The sequence below is a fragment of the Eschrichtius robustus genome, chromosome 3 (assembly GCF_028021215.1).
Source record: "Eschrichtius robustus isolate mEscRob2 chromosome 3, mEscRob2.pri, whole genome shotgun sequence".
Classification (NCBI taxonomy): domain Eukaryota; kingdom Metazoa; phylum Chordata; class Mammalia; order Artiodactyla; family Eschrichtiidae; genus Eschrichtius; species Eschrichtius robustus.
In genome coordinates, this window is record NC_090826.1 from 27,238,564 (window position 1) to 27,262,423 (window position 23,860).

The 23,860-nt window shown below is 48.1% G+C and overlaps 1 protein-coding gene across 2 annotated transcripts in view; it reads right to left on the bottom strand.

Moving 5' to 3' along the window:
* Nucleotides 1-23,860, bottom strand: part of CSMD2 (CUB and Sushi multiple domains 2) — a 645,193-nt gene that overhangs the window by 395,823 nt on the left and 225,510 nt on the right. For both annotated transcript variants that reach the window (XM_068537861.1, XM_068537860.1), the window contains exon 5: nucleotides 11,388-11,595. In XM_068537861.1, the coding sequence (XP_068393962.1) occupies nucleotides 11,388-11,595 (208 nt within the window). The remainder of the gene's footprint in view (nucleotides 1-11,387; nucleotides 11,596-23,860) is intronic.

Here is a 23,860-nt window from a genome sequence, read left to right on the forward strand (position 1 = left end):
GAGCTGGAGCATAAAGGGAGGGGCTGTTCTTTGACAGGAGCCAGGGCGTTTGTCTACTGAAATGTGAGGTGTGGCAGAGATATTGGCTCACCAACCATTTCATCTGCTATCATGTTTCCAGACTCCCTTATGGCTAGGCTGGACCATGTGACTACTTTTGGCCAATGAAACGTGAGTGGGAGTGGTATGCGTCATATCCGGGCTGGGGCAGTGAAAAGCCCATGCTAGATTCTCTACTCTCTTTGATGGTGGAGCTATAAGATCCTAGAGCCTGGATACCAGCCCCCCCACCCCCCCACCCCCCGCCCCTGCATGACTATGTGGATTAGAGCCACTCCCGTGATAAATGTGTAGCATGAGCGAGAAATAAAACTTTGCGGTGTTATACCAATGAGTGTTAGGGTTAATGAAGTTCAAAGAAGGAAGTGGCAAGAGACAAGGCTGGGGTGGGAGGCAAGGGCTGGATCAAGAAGGGCCTATCAAGGGCTGGAATTTTATTCTGTAGACAATGGAAGATGATTGAAAGCTTTTGCCTGGGGCTTAGCATGTCAGATCTGCATTTTAATTAAACCATTCTGGTAGCAGCGGGGAAGGTGAATTAGTACCGAGAAGCTGAGCAATCAGCAAGGAGGCTATAACAACCCACAAAGAAGACAAGATGATAGGCTGAACTGGGGGAGTGGTAGTAAAGACTGCAAAATATGCTATAGGAGGTACATTGGGAGAATTTAGCAATTAATTGAATGTGGCTGGTGAGAGAGAGGGATTAAACAGGGATGATTCCCAGAGTTTTGGATGACTTGGTAGAGGGTGGTGCCATAAACTAAGAAAGGAAACAAACTCTGACCATTTTAGTTGTCGATTATGAGTGAAGTTGGGACCTGTTGAGTTGGAGACACTGGGGGGACCTCAAGGTGGGGCTGTCCAACAAGAGTTGGCTCCACAGTCTGACGCTCAGTGGGGAGGCCAGGCTAGGGAGCCAGATTTGAGAGTTGTAGAGAGACAGGTGGTTTATCTGAAGCCACAGGAGCAGATAAGTTTACCCAGGAAGAATGTGTGGAATGGACAGAGCAGTAAGGCAAGAGCAGAATCTTGGAGTCATCAAAGAAGACAGAGAAGGAATGGTCAGAGAGGTCAAGAAGAATCACAGACAGTAGCTTGAGAAAGAAAAAAAAGAGAAAGGAAAGTTCCAAAGGGAGAAATAACCAACAACGTAAAGGAATGTAGAAGTATCCAGTAAGATGAGACCTAAAGACGACCTTTTGGCTTTGGCATTGGAAGTGGTAGTGTTTGGAGCGGGGGTTGTTTCTCTCATGATGATCTTAATAGGAATGGCTTCAGGGCAAGGCTGGGGGTAGAAGGCATGGTGAAGTAGGTGGGAATTATTGGCGACAGAAGAATTAGAGGCAGCCAAGATAGACCACTCTTCCAAGAACACAGATGAGAAGTTCTCAGGGACACTGGAGTTCTACTATTCCTTGAAGCCTCACTGTTAATTTCAAACCAAGCCTGCCCTCTCCTTTCCCAAATGATGGAATCTGTTGAGCTCAACAGTGACCATCTGCCATTTCATCAGATTGTCAAATGCTAGTTTTCTCTGTGAATATTGCTTCCCTGGTGAGGCTGTGGGTGTTACACACCAGCCACTGGATGAGGAGAAGCTGGGATTAAAAGAAATATAAGCTCAGGGTTACAACCAGGGAGGTAAGGCAGTCTTAGGAAGCCAGAAGAGATTGTAAGAGCAAGGGACAGGCAAAAGCCAGCGTGAAACATGGGCTAGGTGATGTCAAAAGTGAGTAGAACAAACATTTGTGGCCAAGTGCGAAGAAGGAGATCAGGACTGGGGCCTTGAACATTGTGAACGAACTAACATCATTCTGGAAGGCAGATCATGCCAGAATGATGGGCCCCTGGAAGGGGATAGCTCCTTCCATCTGACTTAGCGGCACCATCAGGCATCTGGCAGCTCCTCAAGAGAGGGTGGCAAGAGCATCTTGCTGTCTGGTGCCCTTCATGGTCCTGGCACGGGCCGCCACGCCGACGCCGTACTTATTACCAACCTGTTGCATGCAGTCAGACCCACGGGGTACAGGCCAGCTGCCCGACCTCAGCTTCCCACACACAGAACTTGGCCAAATCGCCAGCTCTAGAGGAGACACTGTGCCGACAGCGAACAACCCTGGCTCACTTCCTGCCCCTTCCAGCTGCGGCTTGTGTTCTCTTCCTGAGAACAAGTTCTCAGTGATGCAAACAAGGAAGTCACGTTGATACCCTGTGGCATGTGCAGGAGCCCCAGCCTCGCTCCCCAGCTCTCCAGGCCTGTTCTGCCAGCAGCATGCTGGGGCACTAATCCTTTCCCACTGCTCGGCTGCGGAGCCAGTAATGCTACTTCCATCTCTGATACGGGAGATGAGATTTTAAAGGGCTGGTTATTTATGGCCTGGCTCCTGATGGAGACAACAGATGTAATTTCATGGGCTCCATGAGAAGAGAACAGCTTCTTGGGCTGGCTTAAAGCATTATGATGTGGCAGGAAAGGAGAGGGAAGCAAGGGTGTCACAGACCCACAGGAAGGCAGGAGGTTCTGAGTCTTGGCTGGCATAGGCCCATCCCCTTGCCAGCTCAGCTGCTTCCTGAGCAACTCTGCCAGCCCGAGACCTTGACCCTGCCTTGCTCCTGGCATTCAAACAGTCTGAAACCCCAGAGGACAGGCATAGGCCTACGCCACTTCCCTGTGTGAAGTTCAAAGGAAAATAGGGCATTGTGACGATGGGCCTTTACATGTGCAATTCCCTCTGCCTGAAATGTTGATCCTGAGTTCCCCCCACGGTGTCTCCTTCTCAGTAGTCAGGTCTTAATCTTAGATCCTACCCCCTCAGAGAGGCCTCCCCTGACCCCTTTATCTTAATAAGGTCTCCATTGCTATTATTCCCCATCCTGTTCATTTCCTTCATGGTGCTTATCACAAGTGTATTTTACATTTATTTTGTGATTCTTTTATTAATGTCAGTTTCCCCCAAGTAGACCAGAAGTCCCACAAAGACAGGGGCTTTATCTGTCTCCTCCACCATTGTATTCCCAGTGCCAAGCTCAATGTCAGACAATAGAAGGGCTTAAGTAGTTTGTTTGAATGAATTATGATGGAAAACTGATGGCAGTAAAGATGGAGATGGTAAGGCTGACCGAGATGTTGAAGGAGACACTCTTGATGAAGATGATGCTGGTGCTGATCCTGAAGATGACTTCTCAAGGCCCTGCCAGAGTATTTATTTAAATACCAAACTTTTCAGCTATAGCTATTGATTGTCCCATGACCATCTCCACTAGTCTTATCCCAAAGACTGTGTATCAGTAACCAAGGGCACCTGGGTCCCTGTATCTCCTTCCTTGCTCTGGCCTTAACTTCTCTCCCTGTGCCCATTTCATGCTGGGGAAGCCAGCGAGCATCACCGTCCCTCAGTACTGCTCCTTCCACTGTGTTCCTCTGGTGAATGACCCTACCACAGTCATCTAGCCAGAAACTTGGGATTCACTCCAGACTCCTCCCCTGCCTTCATTCCTCCTTTCCAATGAAGCCCCCAAAGCAGTTGATTCTATATCTGAGATGTTTTCTGATGTCATCTCCTCTGCTCCATCCCTTTACAACTGCCATAATTCAAGGCTGGATGATCTCTTGCCTGAGGGGTCACGGAGTTTTATAGCTGGTTTCTGAGGCTTCTAGTTGAACCCAATTAAGATTCAGTGTGATTATGTTACTTCTCTGCTTAAAATACTTCAATAGCTTTCTGCAGTCTATGGAATCCTCTCCCAGCTTATGAGCATGGGGACAAGGTTCTTCATGACCCATGCTCTTCCTGTGCTCATCTCAGGCCTCATATCCTGCCCTTGCTTTCTTGCACACTGTACCCCCCACTTGCAAAGCTCCAAACACACCAAGGCTTTCCTACTCCATGCCGGTGGCAAGCTTTTACTCACCCCTCAGTTCAACTCAAAAGTCATCCCCTCTGGGACTCATTTATCTGAGTCCTCCCAGCAGCCCCTCCATCGTGACGGAAGACTGAGACCTTTTTTTAGAGGACGTCCTTTGTTTCCGTCTTCCCAGTGACCCTGTATTCCTTTGGTGACCCACCTCTTCTCCACTCCCAGTCAGAGGTGTGGGCAGGACAGATAGTCATGTGACCTGGGAGTGGTCAGTGAGAACATTCTCTAGCTATACTGATATTGAGAGTGGAGGAGCACATGATCCAATCTGGGCCAATCAAGAATCATCTGAGGGCTTTTGTGGAACCATTAGGAAAGACACACTTCCTTTCTGCTAGGATTGCTAAACCAGGAGGATGGAGGAAACTAATGGCAGTCACCTCTGCTACTTCATGGGTAAAGCTTGCCTGAGACTGAAGCCAATGCCCGGGAGAACAAAGCTGTGGGAGGGGGAGAAGCAACTGTGGACATCTGCAGTTGTGGATATCTGTACACTGATGCAGCAGTGCTTGTAGCCAGTCCCTGGACTTTTCAGTTACAGAAGACAACATATTCCCTTTCTAGCTTGAGTCAGCTGGAGGTGGGTTTCTACGTCTTGAACCAAAAGAATTCTAGCTACTACATTTCTTTTTTTAGCCCCTATGGGAACTTCTGTATACCTCTTAGAAAAGTACCTAACACATAAGATTGTAAAACACTTAATTATATGCTGCCTCTTCGCTCTGACTGTGAGCTCCAGGGTCCTGTAAAGTGCATGGCTATTACATAAACATTTGTGGAGTAAATAAATAACTCCTTGGGGATGGGACTGTGTCTTTGTCTCCCTAGCACCTAGCAGAGCCTAGTTCATAGAAGGCTGGCAGTAAATGATTACCAAAAATAAATAGGGGAAAAGTAACAAAGAACAAAAATGATCTAAATCAATGGTTTGACAAAGTATATGTGAATGAATAAATAAGTGAATAGTTATTATTAACAAATCCCCATTGGTATGCTGTTCTCATTCTAATTATATCTGAATCTAATGACTCCTGAATGAAATATCTAGTTAAAAGTCATTGAGATCAAATGGTTCTAGCTGGCTCAAATTCCATGTGTAAAATGCTTAACAATTAAAACTCGGTCTTCCAAGAGGATAAAATGTTACTAGCAAAATTTTCAAACTGAATGTCTATAAAGTAGATGGGAGTTTTTGTATCCCCACCTATAAAAACAAAAGCAAACAAATGAAGGGAAACAAGGTGAAGAAAAACCCTCAAAGTTGAATTCAGAGAGTAGGTTGAACCTGCTTTCCAGGAAAGTTTTCTTTTCAAAAAACAGCTGAAGTCTACTGGGTGGCCCTGGGGACAGGACCTGGGAACTCCAGACAGTGGAGTCGACTTTCTTCTATTCTTCTCCAGGTGGAAGGGGCCACCAAGGCTCACAGGTAGATGTCAGAGGCCCAGGGTGGGTGCACGGTGGAGAAAATCTTCACCAGAGAATCCCTGGGACCACTTCCTAGATCAGGGAAGGGAGCTCTTACATTGGCCAGGAGGCCCAGGCAGCAGTCCTAGAATGTTGCCCACCCGCCCCCTCATCTCCATCTCCCATATCAAAATGGTACCCACCCTTCAAGGCCCAACTCAACTGCAGGCCCCGCCTGGAGGCCCTGGTCTCCCGCCCCAGGATAGTGTCCTCCTCTGAAGCCCTGCAGTGTGTTCTCCTTCCTTTTCCTACTTTACATGTTTGGTGGAGGCAAGTTTGTCACATAGAGGTCTGCGGGGGGGGGGCTAGGCTTGGGGGTGTGGGCACATAGAGAATGGGCAGCAGATCCCAAATGACTGGAGTGAAACAAAGAACGAAAATTGAAGTATATTGAAGGAAGCAAGGAAGAGAGGCTGGGAATCACAGCAGAGACTGACCCACAGAAGATGGGAGAGTGGTCCTGGGGTCTACACAGAAATCCCAGATGTGGGAAGGAGCCATACACACCCCAACAAACACACGCCGGTGGCTGGCACTTCTGCTGGCCCCCAGGAAAAAGGTGGCTTCAATTCTGAGTGCAGGGCATGCCCTGCCTGCCCTCCCTGCTATAGGAGGAAATTGCCAAGGGGGTGGGGGCGGACAGCGGAAGAGAAGGAGCAAAGGAGGGAGGAAGGCCCTACAAACTCTGCATCCTCATCAATCAGAGACAGCGAGCGGGTCCCAGGCAGAGATGTTCCTCCCCTCTCTCTGCAGTGCTCTCCTGGATATCTTTTCCATACTCTCTGCCCCTGCTCTCCAAATCTGCAGGCCCCTGAGGGCAGGGGCTGTGCCTGGCTCCGGGCGAGTGCCCCTGCTCCCAGTCCTGCACAGAGTAGCCACTGGTAGCTGAATGAGTTGAACCTTCCTCTGCTTTTCTAAAAAGCAGCTAATTGGCCAGCCTGGGGCTGGGTCCAGGCAGAGAGGAGGAGACGCTGCCCGTAATGTGCTCAGAAAGTGCAGCTCTGGGAAGACGGTTTCAGCAAAATCACCCTCCACCTTATGACCTTTGCAAGGGCATCCTCTAGTCTGACCCAGGGGCTCTCTGCCAGTCTACCTTACCTGGTTTCCAGGCAATTCCCCTGGGAGCTGGATCAGGCAGAGTGACCAGCCTGTGTGTGTGCCTTTCTGCCTGGTAAGATGCCACTGGGCTGGCAGGCTGGGAGATGGCCTCATGGGAGGCTCCGAGTGGCTGGAGATGCCTCATCTTACCCTTTTCCCCTCAAAGAGTGAGCCCCTGCCTCTTGTGCCCATCCCAGGACTATTATTCCTACTATAAACCAGGCAGCAGTTTGCATGTTTATCCCTTTCCATGTGCTTTGCAGGTTGGTAAAATGAGCCCCATTTTTCAGATGTGGAAACTGAGGTTCAGAGAGGTTAGTAAATATCCTGAGATCACACAACTGTTAAGAAGTGGATCTGGGTTTTGAGCCCAAGTCCACCTGACTCCCGAGCTTGCTATCTCCCCAGTTAGATGCCAAGGTGCAGGCTTGACACCTAATCCTGGAGACGCTGCACAGACCTCACCCCTGTTCTTGGAGGAGTGTCTGGCTTCCTCTCCTTCCTTGTAGCCCAGAGGAAGTGTCTGGTGAGACTCCAATGGAGAGAGTCCAGCGTGAGGCAGAGGGAGAAGGGGACAGATTCTGGGTAGACTTTAACTCACTGATTTTCTCCTTGATGGAGAGGCCGGCTCTGTAATGGGCTGGCAATTATTTCTCCTCGTTATGATAACACGATCCTGATTCCCTCCAGGGACCCAGAACCCCGGGTTTTAAGAGTCTTCTGCAGCCCCCAGCCCCAGCCCTCTGAAAATCCAGGGACCTCATGGGGAACTGGAGCAGCGGTGAGAGTATTTACTTAGAACTGGAGGGGAAGGAATGGGGCTCCCTGAAGGTTATTGCCAAGACTGGGTCAGAGCAGAACAAAGACCACTACTTACCCCCGAGAAAGATCAGCGAGAGGAAATCTGGACCCTAAATGGAGTTCGGTGAACTAGAACTAGAAGCATGTACGTGTCCGGGGGTTTGACCTGGTGATGTGTACATGGTGATGTGTGATGTGTATATGGTGATGTGTACATGGTGATGTGTGATGTGTATACGGTGATGTGTACATGGTGATGTGTGATGTGCACATGGCGATGTGTACATGGTGATGTGTGATGTGCACATGGCGATGTGTATATGGTGATGTGTGATGTGTATATGGTGATGTGTATATGGTGATGTGTACATGGTGATGTGTGATGTGTATATGGTGATGTGTACATGGTGATGTGTGATGTGCACATGGCGATGTGTACATGGTGATGTGTGATGTGCATATGGCGATGTGTGATGTGTATATGGTGATGTGTATATGGTGATGTGTACATGGTGATGACTTGGGGGGTGTGTGTCCTTTGGCTGTGTGTGTGTGTGTGTGTGTGTACGTGTGTGTGTAGTGGGGGAGTAACACCAAATCTACTACGTGGATTGTAACTCTCAGTCAATTCAAACCCAGCTTTTGCTCCTGGTCAATCGCACACACAGAAAGGCAATTAACTCGAGGAAGAGTAAGTCTAAGATGCTTGAGACCCTCTCAGCATGTCAAGAGTTACAGGGTTCAGTGCTCACCATAGTAACAACCTTTTCCTGCTCAAAACGTGTACGATCGGATTCCCAGAGGCCAGTGATGTACAAGCACAACAGGAAGCAGCGAGCCACTGACTGATGTATATACATCACAGGGCTTTATAGTTACGGGCAAACGCCGCTATTACGTACACTCCTCCCACCCCCGTCTTTCATTATGTCAGTGCAGTTGATTATATCCTGCCGTATTTTTGGCTTTGAATTGTCCTTTGTTTTATGAAATTAATGTTCTGAGGAGTTGGCAGGTTTTTGGTTTTTTTTTCTCTAATATCCTTACTTGGCAAAATAAAAAATTATCAACCCTATACTTCCCCGATTGTTTGGAAATTTTACTAGTCCATGAAATCCAAACCACAGGAACCCCTAATTTAAACTCTCCTGTTTATACTCCCCCTTGGGGTAGGAGGAGAGTGTGGAAACTGAGTCAGGGACAGTCTATGCCACCACCCTCTTCTGAATCAGCACGAATCTGCTACCCGATAAGGGAGACAGTGGATTTTTTTCTCTCAACGGTGTCTCTGTTTTCTCAGTAGATAAAGGGATGCCCAGTTGTTCAAATTCATCTTTTCTAAGAAGATCTGCTGTCTTTCTATGCTTGGTGCAGAACTCAAGAGAACAGCCTAAAATCGTAACGTATGCTGGTAAAAGCAGTATACTTATAAACCAGGGGCATCACATTTTCACAGGAATCCAGGGATACATAAAGGAGAGGGGCTGGGGAAGGAGCAGGTTCTTTGCACATACGTCCTGAGCCTCCAAGTTTGCTTATCCGTAGTTGCTATGCAGGTATAAATTAGAACAACAAATGCATCCTGCCTGGCAATGCATCAACCCTGTAAATAATTATAATTTAATCTTATAGCAAAGAGTTCTGAATGACTCCCTTAACGATTTCCTCTGCTTAATTCCTTCCCCACTGAGTGACTTAATAGGAAAAGGAATAATCTTTCAGATTTGCTTCACTCCAGAAGTTTGGACAACCGTGTAGACCCACACCTGGGGGGCAGAAGCTGTGGGAGACCATTTGGCCCGCAGACAAACAAGTGAGTGGAAGAGGCCTTGGGGCTGCAAGAGAGGGAACCGGCAAGGATATTCATCTTGGTATCTGTTTATAGAGGTGAAAACTTGGAAACAATCTATCAAGAGATCTGGTTGAGTAAATTGTGTCAGTCTCAGGAGGGAATGCCACACAGCCGACAGTCCTTCACAAACGTAGCATGACTACTGTGCTGACTGGCTAAGAAGATGGGCTTTCAAGTCCAACTAACCTGGGCTTGAATCTCAGCTCTGCTCCTTACTACCTGTGTGACTTCAAGCAAGTGACATAACCTCTCTGGGCCTCGTTTTCCTCATCTGTAAAAGGAGGAAAATTATGCCACCTACTTCAAAGAAGACGAAATGAAATTATAGCTGTAAGAGCTTAGAATTAGCCTGCCAAATATTGATAACAACAGCTCAATAAATACTGTTTATTTACAAAATAAATACTATTGTCATACCTATTATACTTTGGAGACATCTGTAATGACACAGGAAAAAAATTTTCATGATATAATGTTAAGTTAAAAGTACATAACTACTGATATATTTTAAGTTCCTAATTTTGTAATATTAAAATATATATAAATGGCCAGCTAGCTCGATCTAGGCAAAGCAAAAAGGCCAAAGGGGAATACATCAAAATGTTAATACTTGTTATTCATTTCCTTATACCTTTTAATATTTTCTGTGTTTTCTATAAGGAGCATATGTATTACACTTATGATCAGAGAAATAGGTATTTTACAAAAAGAGGCAGGGGGACAGAAGGTCTTCAGGCTGGGCAGGTCCCTGGGAGTGCAGTTCAGTGAAGAGTCATCCAGAGTTCCACCCCAACTCTGAGCACCATCTGGTGCTAGCCACTGGCCCTGGACCAGCCTCCACACAGCAATTAGTCATCGGCCCTCTGATGTCCCTCTCAACACCCCATCCAGGGTAGCAGATGACCTGACGTGGCCAAGTTCACGCGACGAGCTGATGACACCAAGGTCTTCTGACTCCCAGGTCAGTGTGCCTTCCACTACACCAGGAAATGTGAGTTTCCCGGTTCCCAAAGCTCTAAGTCCATATTTGGCAGGAGTCTGTTACCACTTTATCCCTCTCAGAGAGTCATACTTGGCTCCTATTGTGGGTTTGTCTGATTTTCTCTCCCTCAGAGGACCATGTCCTTCTCCACTGGCGTTTCTACAACATAGCATGAAACCTGGTACAAAAGAGGTGCTCAATATCCGCCGACACCTGTTTTCTTCCTCTCCCACCCTTCCTCCCCTTCTCCGCCTGCGCCCCCAGCCCGCTGACCACCGTGTCTGCCTTTCCGAGGCGCTATCTGCCCCTGACTTTCGCAGCTACCACTTTCTGCTTCTCTCAGAGCCCTCGGTGACACCTCCTCTGCCTCCGTCCCAGGCACCAAGCCCTGCTTTCCCCAGCACCGCGCAGCAACGAAGGCTACAAAGAAGCACACCTAAGTGCATCCTTCTCTTGGCTCCCGATGTGCTGACCCAGGTCCCAGTGGTGCCCTTGTCCTGATAACAGAGCCACCAGGAGAATACGAGAACACATTCTGAACGCCACACCACCACTCTCACAGCTTGTCACCCAAACAGGAAGCTAAACACTCCCAAAGCCGACCTCAGTTTGGGCACGTCTCTGGGAGACCACAAGCAACTAAGGCAGGTGAGCCCTCATCATCCCTCTCTTCCCGAACCTGCCAACACCGGGTCTCCATGGCAGCGGAGTACGCCTCACAAAAGCCCCGCTTTGTGGGAAAGCCAGAATGATAGGGAGCAGGCTAGTCCTTCCCGCAGAAATCGAGACACAATGCCTGTCCCATCTCACAGCCCTGGGGATGGGAAAAGCAACTGCCACTCAGGGTTCTATTCCCTTTGTTGGATGCTTCCAGAAATGGAACAGTATTTCAAATCATTTCACTGAGACCCTGTCCATGTCCTGAGACCAGAACGCTGTTAGTCTTACTGCAAGTTACTCGACCAAGGCCCATCCTGTAATTCTTCAGCAAGGACATGCTTCAAATCAGATACCAAAATCACTGCAAGAATTTACCCCAGCTCTAAAAATGTGTAGTGACTTCTCATTATGATGAGAGGAAGGCTCTCCAGCAGTGGGTGGAGGAAGTGGCAAAGGGGCCTTCAGCTGCAGGTCCAGGCGCTGAGGGGACCCCAGCCCAGTAAGCCACAGTTGCAGGGCACAGGGGAGGGGGCGGAAAGGCACGCTTACCAGAGGGAGGAGCCTTCAGTCCCCGTGACTTCCAGAAAGTCGTAACCGTCCTCCAGCTGGAAGTCAATAAAGACCAGGGCGATGGTGTCCCCCAGCTCGGCCAGGATGGTCCAGGTGCAGTCGGCGCTGTTGTGGTACTCCGAGGGGAAGTGCGGGCTGGAGATGATGCCGTTCTGGCCCCGCAGGGTTCCGCCGCATGCGTCGTCCGCTGTGGACACAGACAGGAGGCTCACTGGGAGGCGGTCAGGTTCCCAGGCCCTGGTACTCACCCTGCACTTCACCCACGAGAGGCAGGGAGGGTCCTGGGACACGACGTGCAGAGGGGGTGCCCCAAGACCCTAGTCCGAAATGGCCTCATAACGATGATACTAAGCACTTCCAAAGCTCTTATGACGTGCCAGACCCTGTTGTGAGAATTTTAGTTATTACTGTTCTCAATGAACAGATGAGGAAACCAAGGCACGGGGAGGTGATGTAACCTGCCTGAGGTCACACAGCCAACAAGCGAGGCTAACGAGTTGGGTGAACTGTGCCCTTTGGAGCACGTTTTTAACTACTACACCACACTGTTCTGCAATGACCAGGAAGGAAGGAGAAATCAGTTGTCACAGTTATTTGCACGGTCACGACTGTGGTGACCAGGATGTTTTTTCCCACCAGATCTCGGTACACCTCAGATGTGAGGGAACAAAACAAAAACTCAGCACAGCTCCCTTGGGCAAAACTCAAAGGGCATTCCAGGCCCGTCATAGATTGGCCGGACCTCTGCAATCTTCCCTCCTGCCCCTTGGGCCCAGGCCAGCTCTGTTCTAGTGCTGTGTGTGGTCAGACCTCCCGGGCTTTGCTCACATCGCTCCCTCTGCCTGGGATACCCCTTGTCCAGACCAAGTCTTCTGATGCCTTGAGACCCAACTCCAAAGCCACCTCTCGGTAAAGCCTCATTTCCCCAAGCTTTTAGTAACGGCTCTCTCCTCTGTGCTCCTGGAGCAAAGTGTCCAAACTTCAGACACGGTACTTGGCACTGTTTGAATGACCTGTCACATGTCTGTCTGCCACTCCAGGTTCTGAACTTGCTGGGAATCCCCAAGGGCTGGGACCACGTCTTACTCATCCCTGCAGCACATCCTGGTGGAGTGTCACTGCTCCAGCCTAAATCCCAGCTGAGACTTGATATTCAGAAACAATGATCCAAGGAACATGCTCTGACATAAAATAGTTAAGAGCACTGGCTTTTCAATTATTGCAGACTCAGTGTGAATCCCTCCTCTATGGCTTCCAGCTGGGTGACTTAGTGGAAGTTATCCAAATTTCCTAAGCCTGCCCTCCTGGAGCTTGTATGCAAGTAAGTGATCGTAATCCACTTAGCATATGCTGTATTAGAGATGTGGACTAAGTTGTAAAGAAAGGAAAAATGCAATATCAGGGTTCAAATGTGTATCAGAGGCAGTAGAGTAACAACAATCAAAGCTACTGCTTATTAAGCACTTCCACTGTGCCAGGTGCTATTCTAACTACTCTACATATTTCATGACCCTGCGAAGTATTATTCCCGTTTTACAGGTAAAGAAACCAAGGCACAAAGAGTTTCAGTTATTTGCCAAAGGCACAGCTTATAGTGATTAAAGGAGCTGGGATTTTTAAGCCCAACAGTCTGATTTCAGGGCCTATGCTCTTAACCAACACATTCTTGTCTCCCAGGAGTACAATTCACACTTTGAGGACAGAGATAAAGCAGTACGTTAACTTTGCTTGGGTGAGTCAATTTGGGAAAGCTTGATGGAGGAGGTGTCATTAGAGCTGGGTTTTGAAGGATGACTAGGAGATCATTAGAGAAGAACTGGAAAGGCATTTATGAGAAAAGAGAACCAAAGGTCATAAGCATGGAAGCCCAAAAGCACAAGGCATATCTAAGATAAGTAGTTCTAGATGGCCTAACACAGAGTGAACAGAGAGGAATGATGGGCGATGGTATTGGAAATGTAGAAGGAGCCTCATGACAGAGAGTGCTGGGCCCAAAAAAGATTGGAAGCAGCGGACCATATTGGAAAGAAAATGGATTTTAGGATCAGGAAGGTGTAGATTTGAAATCAGGTTCCACAGTTTGCCAACCATGGGACCTTGGGTGATTTATTTCTCTAAGCTTCATTCTGCTTCTCTGTAGAATGGTTTCTTATGACAACTGAATGGCATAATTAATGTGACAGTACCGAGCATTAGCCAGAGACTAGCATGTGTTAGATGCCCAACCGATGCCAAGTTCTCCTTTTCTTTCCACTTCATCTTGAGGATCAAAGGCAGTGAGGAAACAGGATTAAATTTGCCTCTTAGAAAGACCACTGTGGCTGTGGCATAGACGAGGTCTGAGCTGGGGGAGCGGGCAGGATGCCCTTGAGAGTGCAGAGTCACCAAAGTCAAGGTGAGGCCAGATGTGATCTGAGCTAAGGCCCTGGGAGGGTGGGGGGAGGACCTGCTTGAGAGATAGTTAGGAAGTAGAATCTACAGGACTAGTGGTCTGGAGGGATGGATTCCAGGCTTCAGCTACGAGCATCTGGATGGATGAAAGCTGCCGCTTCCTGCAGCAGGGAACCCAGGAGGGGGGCACCTTGTGGTGTGGAAGGCAACCAGGGTTCAGTTTTGGACACCAGGGCTGAGTGTGTGCAGGGGATGTCCCAGTGGAGAGATGGAGCTGACAGTTGGATAAACAGAAGCAGTGTGGGATGGAGATAAAAGTGAGTTTATTCAGGGGCCCTGAACTATTCTTACGAATGTCGTTCTACAGGGTCACGGTCTATTTCAAGAGAATTAGCCCATTTCTAAATGCCAGCTCCTTGGTATGTATGAGCACAGAAATGAAGGCGTTTCACTCAGTAGGTACTCATGAATGTTTCCCTCCCACACTCATTAAGTGAGCACCTACTGTGTGTCAGACACTGGGCCAGGACCAGCACTACATCATGAAAAGCTTGATTTCATCCCTGCCCAAGTGTTTCTCACACGCAGTGGCTCCCCAGAATTGTTATAACCGAGGTGTCGAGGCACAGTGAGAGCAGATGGGACTTAGGGGAGGCTTCACACAGGAGGCAACATTTGTGTTGAAACATTCATTCATTCAGCAAATGTTTACTGAGTGCCTATTATGTGTCAGGCACTTTTCTAGGTGCTAGGGATTCGTCGGCAAATAAAACAAAAGAAAACCCCTACCCTCATGGAGCTTACATTCCAGTCAGAGGGAAACAGACAATACCCAAGGTAAATAAGTAAACCCTATGGTAAGTGAGGTGGTGATAAATGCAGAAGGAGGATGGGGAGTATTCTGCACTGGAAGTGGGGGTATGGACATTGCAGAAAGGTGGTCAGGGAAGGCCTCGCTGAGAAGCTGACATCTGAGCCAAGACCTGAAGGAGGGAGAGGGAAAGCCAGCTGGTTATCTGGGGGAAGAGCATTCCAGGTGGAACAGCAAATGCAAAGGCTATGGTGTGCAGAGGCCTGGCACTGTTGAAGAGCATCAAGAGACCCGAGGGCCTGGAGCACTGGGAGTAAGGAGGAGAGTGGCAGGGACAAGGCCCCATGGAGGACCTTTGAGGCTACTGTTAGGGCTTGGGCTTTAACTTGAGTGAGATGAGAAGCCAGCGGATGGTTCTGAGCAGATGACATGATCTGACTGGTGTATTAACAGGATCCCTTGAGGTGCTATGCAGACAACAGATCAAAGAGGAAGACGGCAGAAGCAAGGCGCTTGTAGAGGCTATGGTGATGATTCAGGAGAGAGATGATGGTGGCCTGGACCAGGTGGTACCAGTGAGAGGGAGTCAGTGACTGACTGCATTTTGAATGCTGAGCTGGCAGGATCCACTTCAACTGAGGGCTGACTGCCCAGTAGGATCAGGCGAAAGGGTGTCCTGGGCAGAGGAAAGGCAAGAGCAAGGCAGCTGCAGGGGTGAGAGCGTCATTTAGGGACTTAGTCAGGATTGTGTGAACTCAACGAGCAAGGTGGAAATGGTGGAGCTGGGCTGGGCGGGAAGGCAAGGGCTGTGCTGTGAGGGGCCTCAGATGCCAAGGAAAGGAGCTGCAGTTCTATTCTCCTCCTCCTCCTCCTCCCTTTCTCTTTCACTACCTCCAATCCAGGTGTCCAGGCCCCGTGAAGAAGGGAGGGAGGGAAGGTAGGCAGATTGCCTTGCCTAGCTTTAAATCTAGTTTGCCGGTGCTATTTGTTTGTTGTATCAAATCACACAGTATTTCCACCCTGGGTATCTCTCTGGCAGGAGCCTATGCAGTTTGACATTCAAGGCAGGGTTTGTCTCCTTCTGATGTAAATAACTTCACCGTGACCATTACCAGGGAGATATGCTACAGGAGCCAGCCAGCAAGCGGGAGATTTGTCAATGTCGCTCCCAGCAAGCACTGGGCCTGCCGGCCCCAATAGTCCCACGTTGGCCCTGTCTACAGCAGGTGGAAGTGTCTACACCCCTAGCCACAGTGGCTTCAGCTTGGCTGCATTGACGGTTAGGAAAATCATGGTCAAAGAAGACACACTTAACCTGGACCTTGAAAAAGGAGTAGGAGTGTGCTGGAGGGAGAGAAAAATAAGGGGCTCCCGGCAGAGGAAACAGGGCATCTGGAGGTAAGGGGGTCCGAATGGGTGTGGCGTGCTTGGGGAGTGATCGGCTTTCCTCCAGATGAAGGTGCAGGATGCAGAGGTGTGTGGTGGGGTGGACATGGAAAGGAAGGTAGCGGTCAGCTCAGAAAGGCCTTGGTGGTCTTGCTAAAGGGATGGATTCTACCCTGCAGGTGTCGGGTAGACTTGCCAGTTTGTCAGCAGGGAGTGAAAGCCCAGGCCTGCTTTAGAAAGATGACTCTGGTCCCCACGTGATGGATGGATGCTGTGGTTTGGGGGGTGGTGAGTGTGCCCAGTGGGGAGACAGCAGTGAGGAGGATGGTGAAGAGGCTGTACCCGATGTCAGAGCCTGAACCCATGGCCGTGGGAGGGAAGAGAAGGAACAGGAGAGATTCAAGAACGAGGCTGGGAGAGAAGCAAGAGGATGTGGCCTCCACCACCCGGGAGTGGGCCGTGAAGAAGGGGAGGAGGGAAAGAGCATGCTGAGGTCTCTAACAGGGTAACAGTGCTGATGATGACAGCGATGGGGGACAGTGACCCCTTCCCCGCCCCCGCGCCGAATGTGAGTGCAAGAGGGATAGGCAGGTGGGTCTGGAGCACAGCAGAGAGGACCTGGAGCCTAGAAACCAAGAGGCCAGAAGTGTGCATGAAGGATGAAGAGAGAGCTGGCTCCACGGGAGCGAAGAAGGCCGGGGACAGAAGACATTTATTTAATGTGCAGCAGGCAGAAGCAGAGGCTCCTGAAAGGAGGCTGAGAAGGGGGCAGTCGGGTGGAGGGCAGAGGGGAAGCCCTCAGTGGAAAGGCGAGGGGGCAGTGTCAGGAGCACAGGGACCCTGAGCCGGCCCCAGCTGCCACGATGTGTGCAGGGGTCTCCAACAGGCCCGCGGTCTGCACGGTCTGCGCATCTAGATGATGACGCAGCAGCAAGGAAGGCTGGAGGGGAAGCAGGTCTTGGGGGAGAGAGAACGACTCCTCAGCCTCCTGCCTGGTTGCTGGTCCTAGAAACCCTTCTAGGTATCCATCTTATGTCGTTCCCAGCACACCCTGACCAAGACCGTCCTCATCCTCTCCTCCCACGACACTCAGCCTTCTTCCAGTTTCCTGTCTTGGAGGGAGGGTGTCAGTACTATTCACCCCATGCCTCATGCCAGAGCTGGGGGACATCCTCAAGCCCTCCTGCACCCCACACCCAACAGTGACCAAAGCCTGTCTGTCCTTCTAAGCGGCTCTTGATTCGGTCTCCTGTCTTCACTGCATCTGCTCTACCCTAAGCCACACAGTGGTCCAAGTCCAGCCATGAAGTCTCCCTCCTGTGTCTAAGCATCCCTCCTGCCCCAGCACACCCATTCCTCACAAAGAAGCCTGAGTGATCCCAAACAGTACAGACCTGATGACGCCACGCCCTTCTGCAGGGACCTTCGACAACTCCACTGTCACTCAGAATATCCTATCCAGGGGCTGACAAGAACCTCATAGGGCCTCGCCTCATACCAGCCTCTACCTGCCCACTTTCTGTAACCACACCAGCCTCCTCCCAGCTCTTCTCTTGCACCAAGCATCTCTCTGCCCAAGGACCTTTGAAAGTGCTACTTTCTCTTTCTGAAAACTTCTTCCCTACCTCCTTGGGCCTGGCTGGCCCCTCCTTAGCCTTCAGGTCCCAGTCTAAGTGTCGCTTCTCAAGGATCGTTCCAGAAACAGAATACCCCTTCTCGCCATCATATACTTTTAGAGCACCACATACTTTCCCATAATCAATTGATCAACTTAGTAATTTATTTAATGTCTAGACAGTAAAGTCCATGAGGGCAGGGGCCATGTCTGTTCTGTCCCCAGCAGCTACCACATTTCCTAGTGCATAGCAGGCACCCAATAAATATCTGTTGAACAAATAAATGAAACAGGAAACTGAAGCTCAGAAAGGTTCAGAAGGTAACTTTCAGAAGGTGATGCAGTACGTGGCCAACTCAGGATTTCAGCTGAGTCTCTCTGGACAGGACTGTGGTCTCCTCAACTACATCACACTTCTTGAAACCAAGCAGGACCCTGTTGGATATTCCCAGGGACAGACCCTTCCCCTGCCACCCCAGTATCCCCCACCTCTTGTTTCTAAAAAAGTTTTAGCCTCCACCATCAGCCTCCTTTGGTATCAGCCTCCACCATGATACCAAAACCAGACAAAGATGTCACAAAGAAAGAAAACTACAGGCCAATATCACTGATGAACATAGATGCAAAAATTCTCAACAAAATACTAGCAAACAGAATCCAACAGCACATTAAAAGGATCATACACCATGATCAAGTGGGGTTTATCTCAGGAATGCAAGGATTCTTCAATATACGCAAATCAATCAATATAATAAACCATACTAACAAATTGAAGGAGAAAAACCATATGATCATCTCAACAGATGCAGAAAAAGCTTTTGACAAAATTCAACACCCATTTATGATAAAAAACCTTCCAGAAAGTAGGCATAGAGGGAACTGACCTCAAACATAGTAAAGGCCATATATGACAAACCCACAGCCAACCTCATTCTCAATGGTGAAAAACTGAAACCATTTCCTCTAAGATCAGGAACAAGACAAGGTTGCCCACTCTCACCACTATTATTCAACATAGTTTCGGAAGTTTTAGCCACAGCAATCAGAGAAGAAAAAGAAATAAAAGGAATCCAAATTAGAAAAGAAGAAGTAAAACGGTCACTGTTTGCAGATGACATGATACGGTACATAGAGAATCCTAAAGAGGCTACCAGAAAACTACTAGAGCTAATCAATGAATTTGGCAAAGTAGCAGGATACAAGATTAATGCACAGAAATCTCTTGCATTCCTATACACTAACGATGAAAAATCTGAAAGAGAAATTAAGGAAACACTCCCATTTACCACTGCAACAAAAAGAATAAAATGCCTAGGAATAAATCTACCTAAGGAGACAAAAGACCTGCATGCAGAAAACTATAAGACACTGATGAAAGAAATTAAAGACGATACAAACAGATGGAGACATAGACCATGTTCTTGGATTGGAAGAATCAACACTGTGAAAATGACTCTACTACCCAAAGCAATCTACAGATTCAACGCAATCCCTATCAAACGACCAATGGCATTTTTCACAGAACTAGAACAAAATATTTCACAATTTGGGGCTTCCCTGGTGGCGCAGTGGTTGAGAATCTGCCTGCTAATGCAGGGGACACGGGTTCGAGCACTGGTCTGGGAAGATCCCACATGCCGCGGAGCAACTAGGCCCGTGAGCCACAATTGCTGAGCCTGCGCGTCTGGAGCCTGTGCTCCGCAACAAGAGAGGCCGCGATAATGAGAGGCCCACGCACCGCGATGAAGAGTGGCCCCCACTTGCCACAACTAGAGAAAGCCCTCACACAGAAACGAAGACCCAACACAGCCATAAATAAATAAATAATTAATTAATTAACAAAAGTGATTGTTTCAAAAAAAAAAAAAATTTCACAATTTGTATGGAAACACAAAAGACTCCGAATAGCCAAAGCAACCTTGAGAGAGAAAAACGGAACTGGAAGAATCAGGCTCCCAGACTTCAGACTATACTACAAAGTTACAGTAATCAAGACAGTATGATACTGGCACAAAAACAGAAATATAGATCTATGGAACAGGATAGAAAGCCCAGAGATAAACCCACACATATATGGTCACCTTATCTTTGATAAAGGAGGCAAGAATATACAATGGAGAAAAGACAGCCTCTTCAATAAGTGGTGCTGGGAAAACTGGACAGCTACATGTGAAAGAATGAAATTAGTACACTCCCTAACACCATACACAAAAATAAACTCAAAATGGACTAAAGACCTAAATGTAATGCCAGACACTATAAAACTCTTAGAGGAAAACATAGGCAGAACACTCCATGACATAAATCAGAGCAAGATCCATTTTGACCCACCTCCTAGAGTAATGGAAATAAAAACAAAAATAAACAAATGGGACCTAATGAAACAAAAGCTTCTGCACAGCAGAGGAAACCATAAACAAGATGAAAAGACAACCCTCAGAATGGGAGAAAATATTTGCAAACGAAGCAACTGACAAAGGAGTAATCTCCAAACTTTACAAGCAGCTCATGCAGATCAATATCAAAAAACAAACAAACAACCCAATCCAAAAGTGGGCAGAAGACCTAAACAGACATTTCTCCAAAGAAGATACAGGATTGCCAAGAAACACATGAAAGGATGCTCAACATCACTAATCATTAGAGAAATGCAAATCAAAACTACAATGAGGTATCACCTCACACCGGTTTGAATGGCCATCATCAAAAAAATCTACAAACAATAAATGCTGGAGAGAGTGTGGAGAAAAGTGAAACCTCCTGCACTGTTGGTGGGAATGTAAGTTGATACAGCCACTATGGAGAACAGTATGGAGGTTCCTCAAAAAACTAAAAATAGAACTACCATATGACCCAGCAATCCCACTACTGGGCATATACCCTGAGAAAACCATAATTCAAAAAGAGTCATGTACCACAATGTTCACTGCAGCTCTATTTACAATAGCCAGGACATGGAAGCAACCTAAGTGTCCACCATCGGATGAATGGATAAAGAAGATGTGGCACATACGTACAATGGAATATTACTCAGCCATAAAAAGAAATGAAACTGAGTTTTTGTAGTGAGGTGGATGGACCTAGAGTCTGTCATACATAGTGAAGTAAGTCAGAAAGAGTAAAACAAATACCGTCTGTTAACACATATATATGGAATCTAAAAAAAAAAAAGGTTCTGAAGAACCTAGGGGCAGGACAGGAATAAAGATGCAGATGTAGAGAATGGACTTGAGGACACAAGGAGGGGGGAAGGGTAAGCTGGGACGAAGTGAGAGAGTGGCATGGACATATATACACTACCAAATGTAAAATAGGTAGCTAGTGGGAAGCAGCTGCATAGCACAGGGAGATCAGCTCGGTGCTTTGTGACCACCTAGAGGGGTGGGATATGGAGGGTGGGAGGGAGATGCAAGAGGGAGGAGATATGGGGATATATGTATATGTAGAGTTGGTTCACTTTGTTATAAAGCATAAACTAACACACCATTGTAAAGCAATTATACTCCAATAAAGATGTTAAAAAAAAAAAAAAGGTTTAGCGTCCTAGGCCTTCCCTGAATTCCAAAGAGTACATTTAATTAGAAAAGTGAAAAAATGCAGAAACAAAGGAAAAGAGTCAAGCAAGACAAAGTAACAATAACAATAACAATAGTTTAAACAAAACAATAACAAAATAACAATAGTTTGGCCATAAAACAAAGTCAAGGGCCTTTAGTTCCTCCTCAAGGGCTATAGACAATATCCTGAGGCATATCCTTGTGTTGTTTTGCAGAGACTAAAACCCTCACAAGGTGAAAGAAGTTAACTGCATGCTGACCACCAGCATGTAGACCCCATATCTGTTGGAACCAGAAGGTTGATGATGTTGACTCCCAATTACCTCACCACCAACCAATCAGAAGAAATGTCTGCGAGCTGATCAGGCACCCTGTGACCCTCTCCCTCACCTTGCTTTTAAAAACCCTTCCGTGAAAGCCATCAGGGAGTCCGGGTCTTTTAAACATGAGCTGCCCATTCTCTTTGCTTGGCCTTGCAATAAACGCTGTATTTTCCTTCACCACAATCCTGTGTCAGTAGTTTGGCTCTGCTGTGCGTCAGGCGAGCAGATCCAGGTTTGGCTCAGTAACACTCCCTGCTTGTTAGCAGTCTGGTAAGCCATCCTGAGACAGTCAAACTTCCCAATTTTAGTCAATGACTTCCAGACTGTGCTGGAACTGAGCACTCGGAGCTTAAGACCCTCTAGCCAGAGGCACCTGTCTACTCTGAAGATGGCACCTTTGCCATTGGAGTCTTCCCTGCCTCTTAGGCTCCCTTGACACCCTTGTTCCTGCACCATTCTGTTTTGATTGAAGATGCTGTAAAAGTTGTTTGGAGGTTTTCTCACACTTTAAACAAGGTATCATATTTCATGGTTACAACTTCAGAATCATAAAATATAACCTTCAGCTGACACCACACCCCTAAAATATTAATTTACACTTTCTCCTTCTGTGGCGATGGGCATTCTCCATTGCTATTAAGTCATGTATATTCTTGAGTGCAGGTGTGTTATGCTGATAGTTGCCTGTCCAAGTTTATGACTTTATTTATGATTGTCTTAAAGTTCCACTGAAATTTCCTCAATTAACTATAATTTTAGAGAACTATCCCTCAGCTCCCTTTGATGTCTGTTAACTCTTCAGTGACTCACAAATTTCAGGTAGGAATGGAGGAACCTACATTGTATTCCTCCCCGCCCCCCCCCCCCCCCACAATTTCAGGCCAATTCCAGGGCACAATCTTGGATGCCTAGAAGCTTTGGGGCCCTTAGCATTGGGGTTCTATCCATATCCTCCCTCCCCAGGGCTACTCAGCCTCTGAGGAAAGGAAAATTCCAATAGGCCCCCTACTGGGGAGAAGCTACCATCTTACAACTCAAGGGCAAGGCTGAGAGAGCCAGGGCATCACTGCCCCAAAGCCACCAGCAGTGTTTCCCCTTTCCCTGTACTGTGCAGCTCAGTGTCCCTGCTCAACCTCATCAGTCCCCTCTTCTGGGGCCCCAGGATTCTGCCCCTTTATCCTTGGCTTTATCAAGGACACCCCTTCTTAAAATTAAGAAATTGCCAATTGCCCGAGAGCACTGCTATTTCTGCCACCCCCAGAATTCTTCGTAGATACTTCCCCCGAGGTGACCTTCTGAGAGGAGGAACGTAAACAGGACATGGTATTCGGCTATGTACCTCTTCTTTGTTGCACTTTCATTACAGGCCAGGCATCGTGCTAAATGCTGTACCTGCATTTTCTCATTTAATCCTCAAACTGCTCAAAGAGATAGGTGTTATGTCACCCACATTTTACAGATGAGGAAACTGAAGCTCAGAGAGTTTTTAAAACTTGCCCACGGTCACCTGGCTACTAAATGTTGGAGCCAGGATTCGAATCCATAACTCTCTGACTCCAGACCCACGCCATTATCCACCTATTTCTCTGCCTCTCAGGGCTTGGTCACTGCAATGCCAGTCTTGACATGGGCTTCTGGAAGCCCCAGATCCTGGAGAGGGGTTTTCCAGGTGGGAGAAGCCTCCCCCCACTCCCCCTCTTCTCTGCCTGAGGGGCCTGAGGCAGAGGTTTTGTGCAGTCTCCACAGCTAGGACCCCGCCACCCATGCTCTGGTAGGGGTGGGTGAGTCTTGGGTCAGGTTTCTTCATAAGAGACCCTGGTCCTCCAGACCCTGGCCCCCACCCCAAAGTGGCATCTGCCCAGCAGAACCGCCTCAGGCCCTTTCCCTGGGGCTTCTCTCCTAAAGAGCTCCTGGTACAAGTTAAAGAGGAGGGTCAAAGGGAAACCACAGGAGACGGGGCACTCCCTGGCCTGGTGGACCCGTGCAGGGGATGTACCTATGAGGGGACCAAGTTGTTGGGTCCCGAACCAAACTGCAGGAGCTCTGGAAGTAACGGTGCCATCATGAGTCTCTTGCCATGGGTCACAGGCCATTGTCCTTGTCTACAGTAGACGGGGGTGGCCAAGGTCGTGGCTGGTAGGCACATGGACTTGGGCAGAATCACCCTCTAGCTGTGCGACCACAGGCAAAGTACCTCACCTCACCAGGTCTCAGTTCCCTCAGTGTAAGATCTTAACCTCCTGGGGGTTTTGTAAGGATTAAATTAGATAACACAAGGTCTGGCATATCGTTAAGTGCTTGATAAATGCCGGCCAGTGATGGTCGTGGCTGTGAGAATCACGACAGCTAACTGTCATTGAGTCATTACT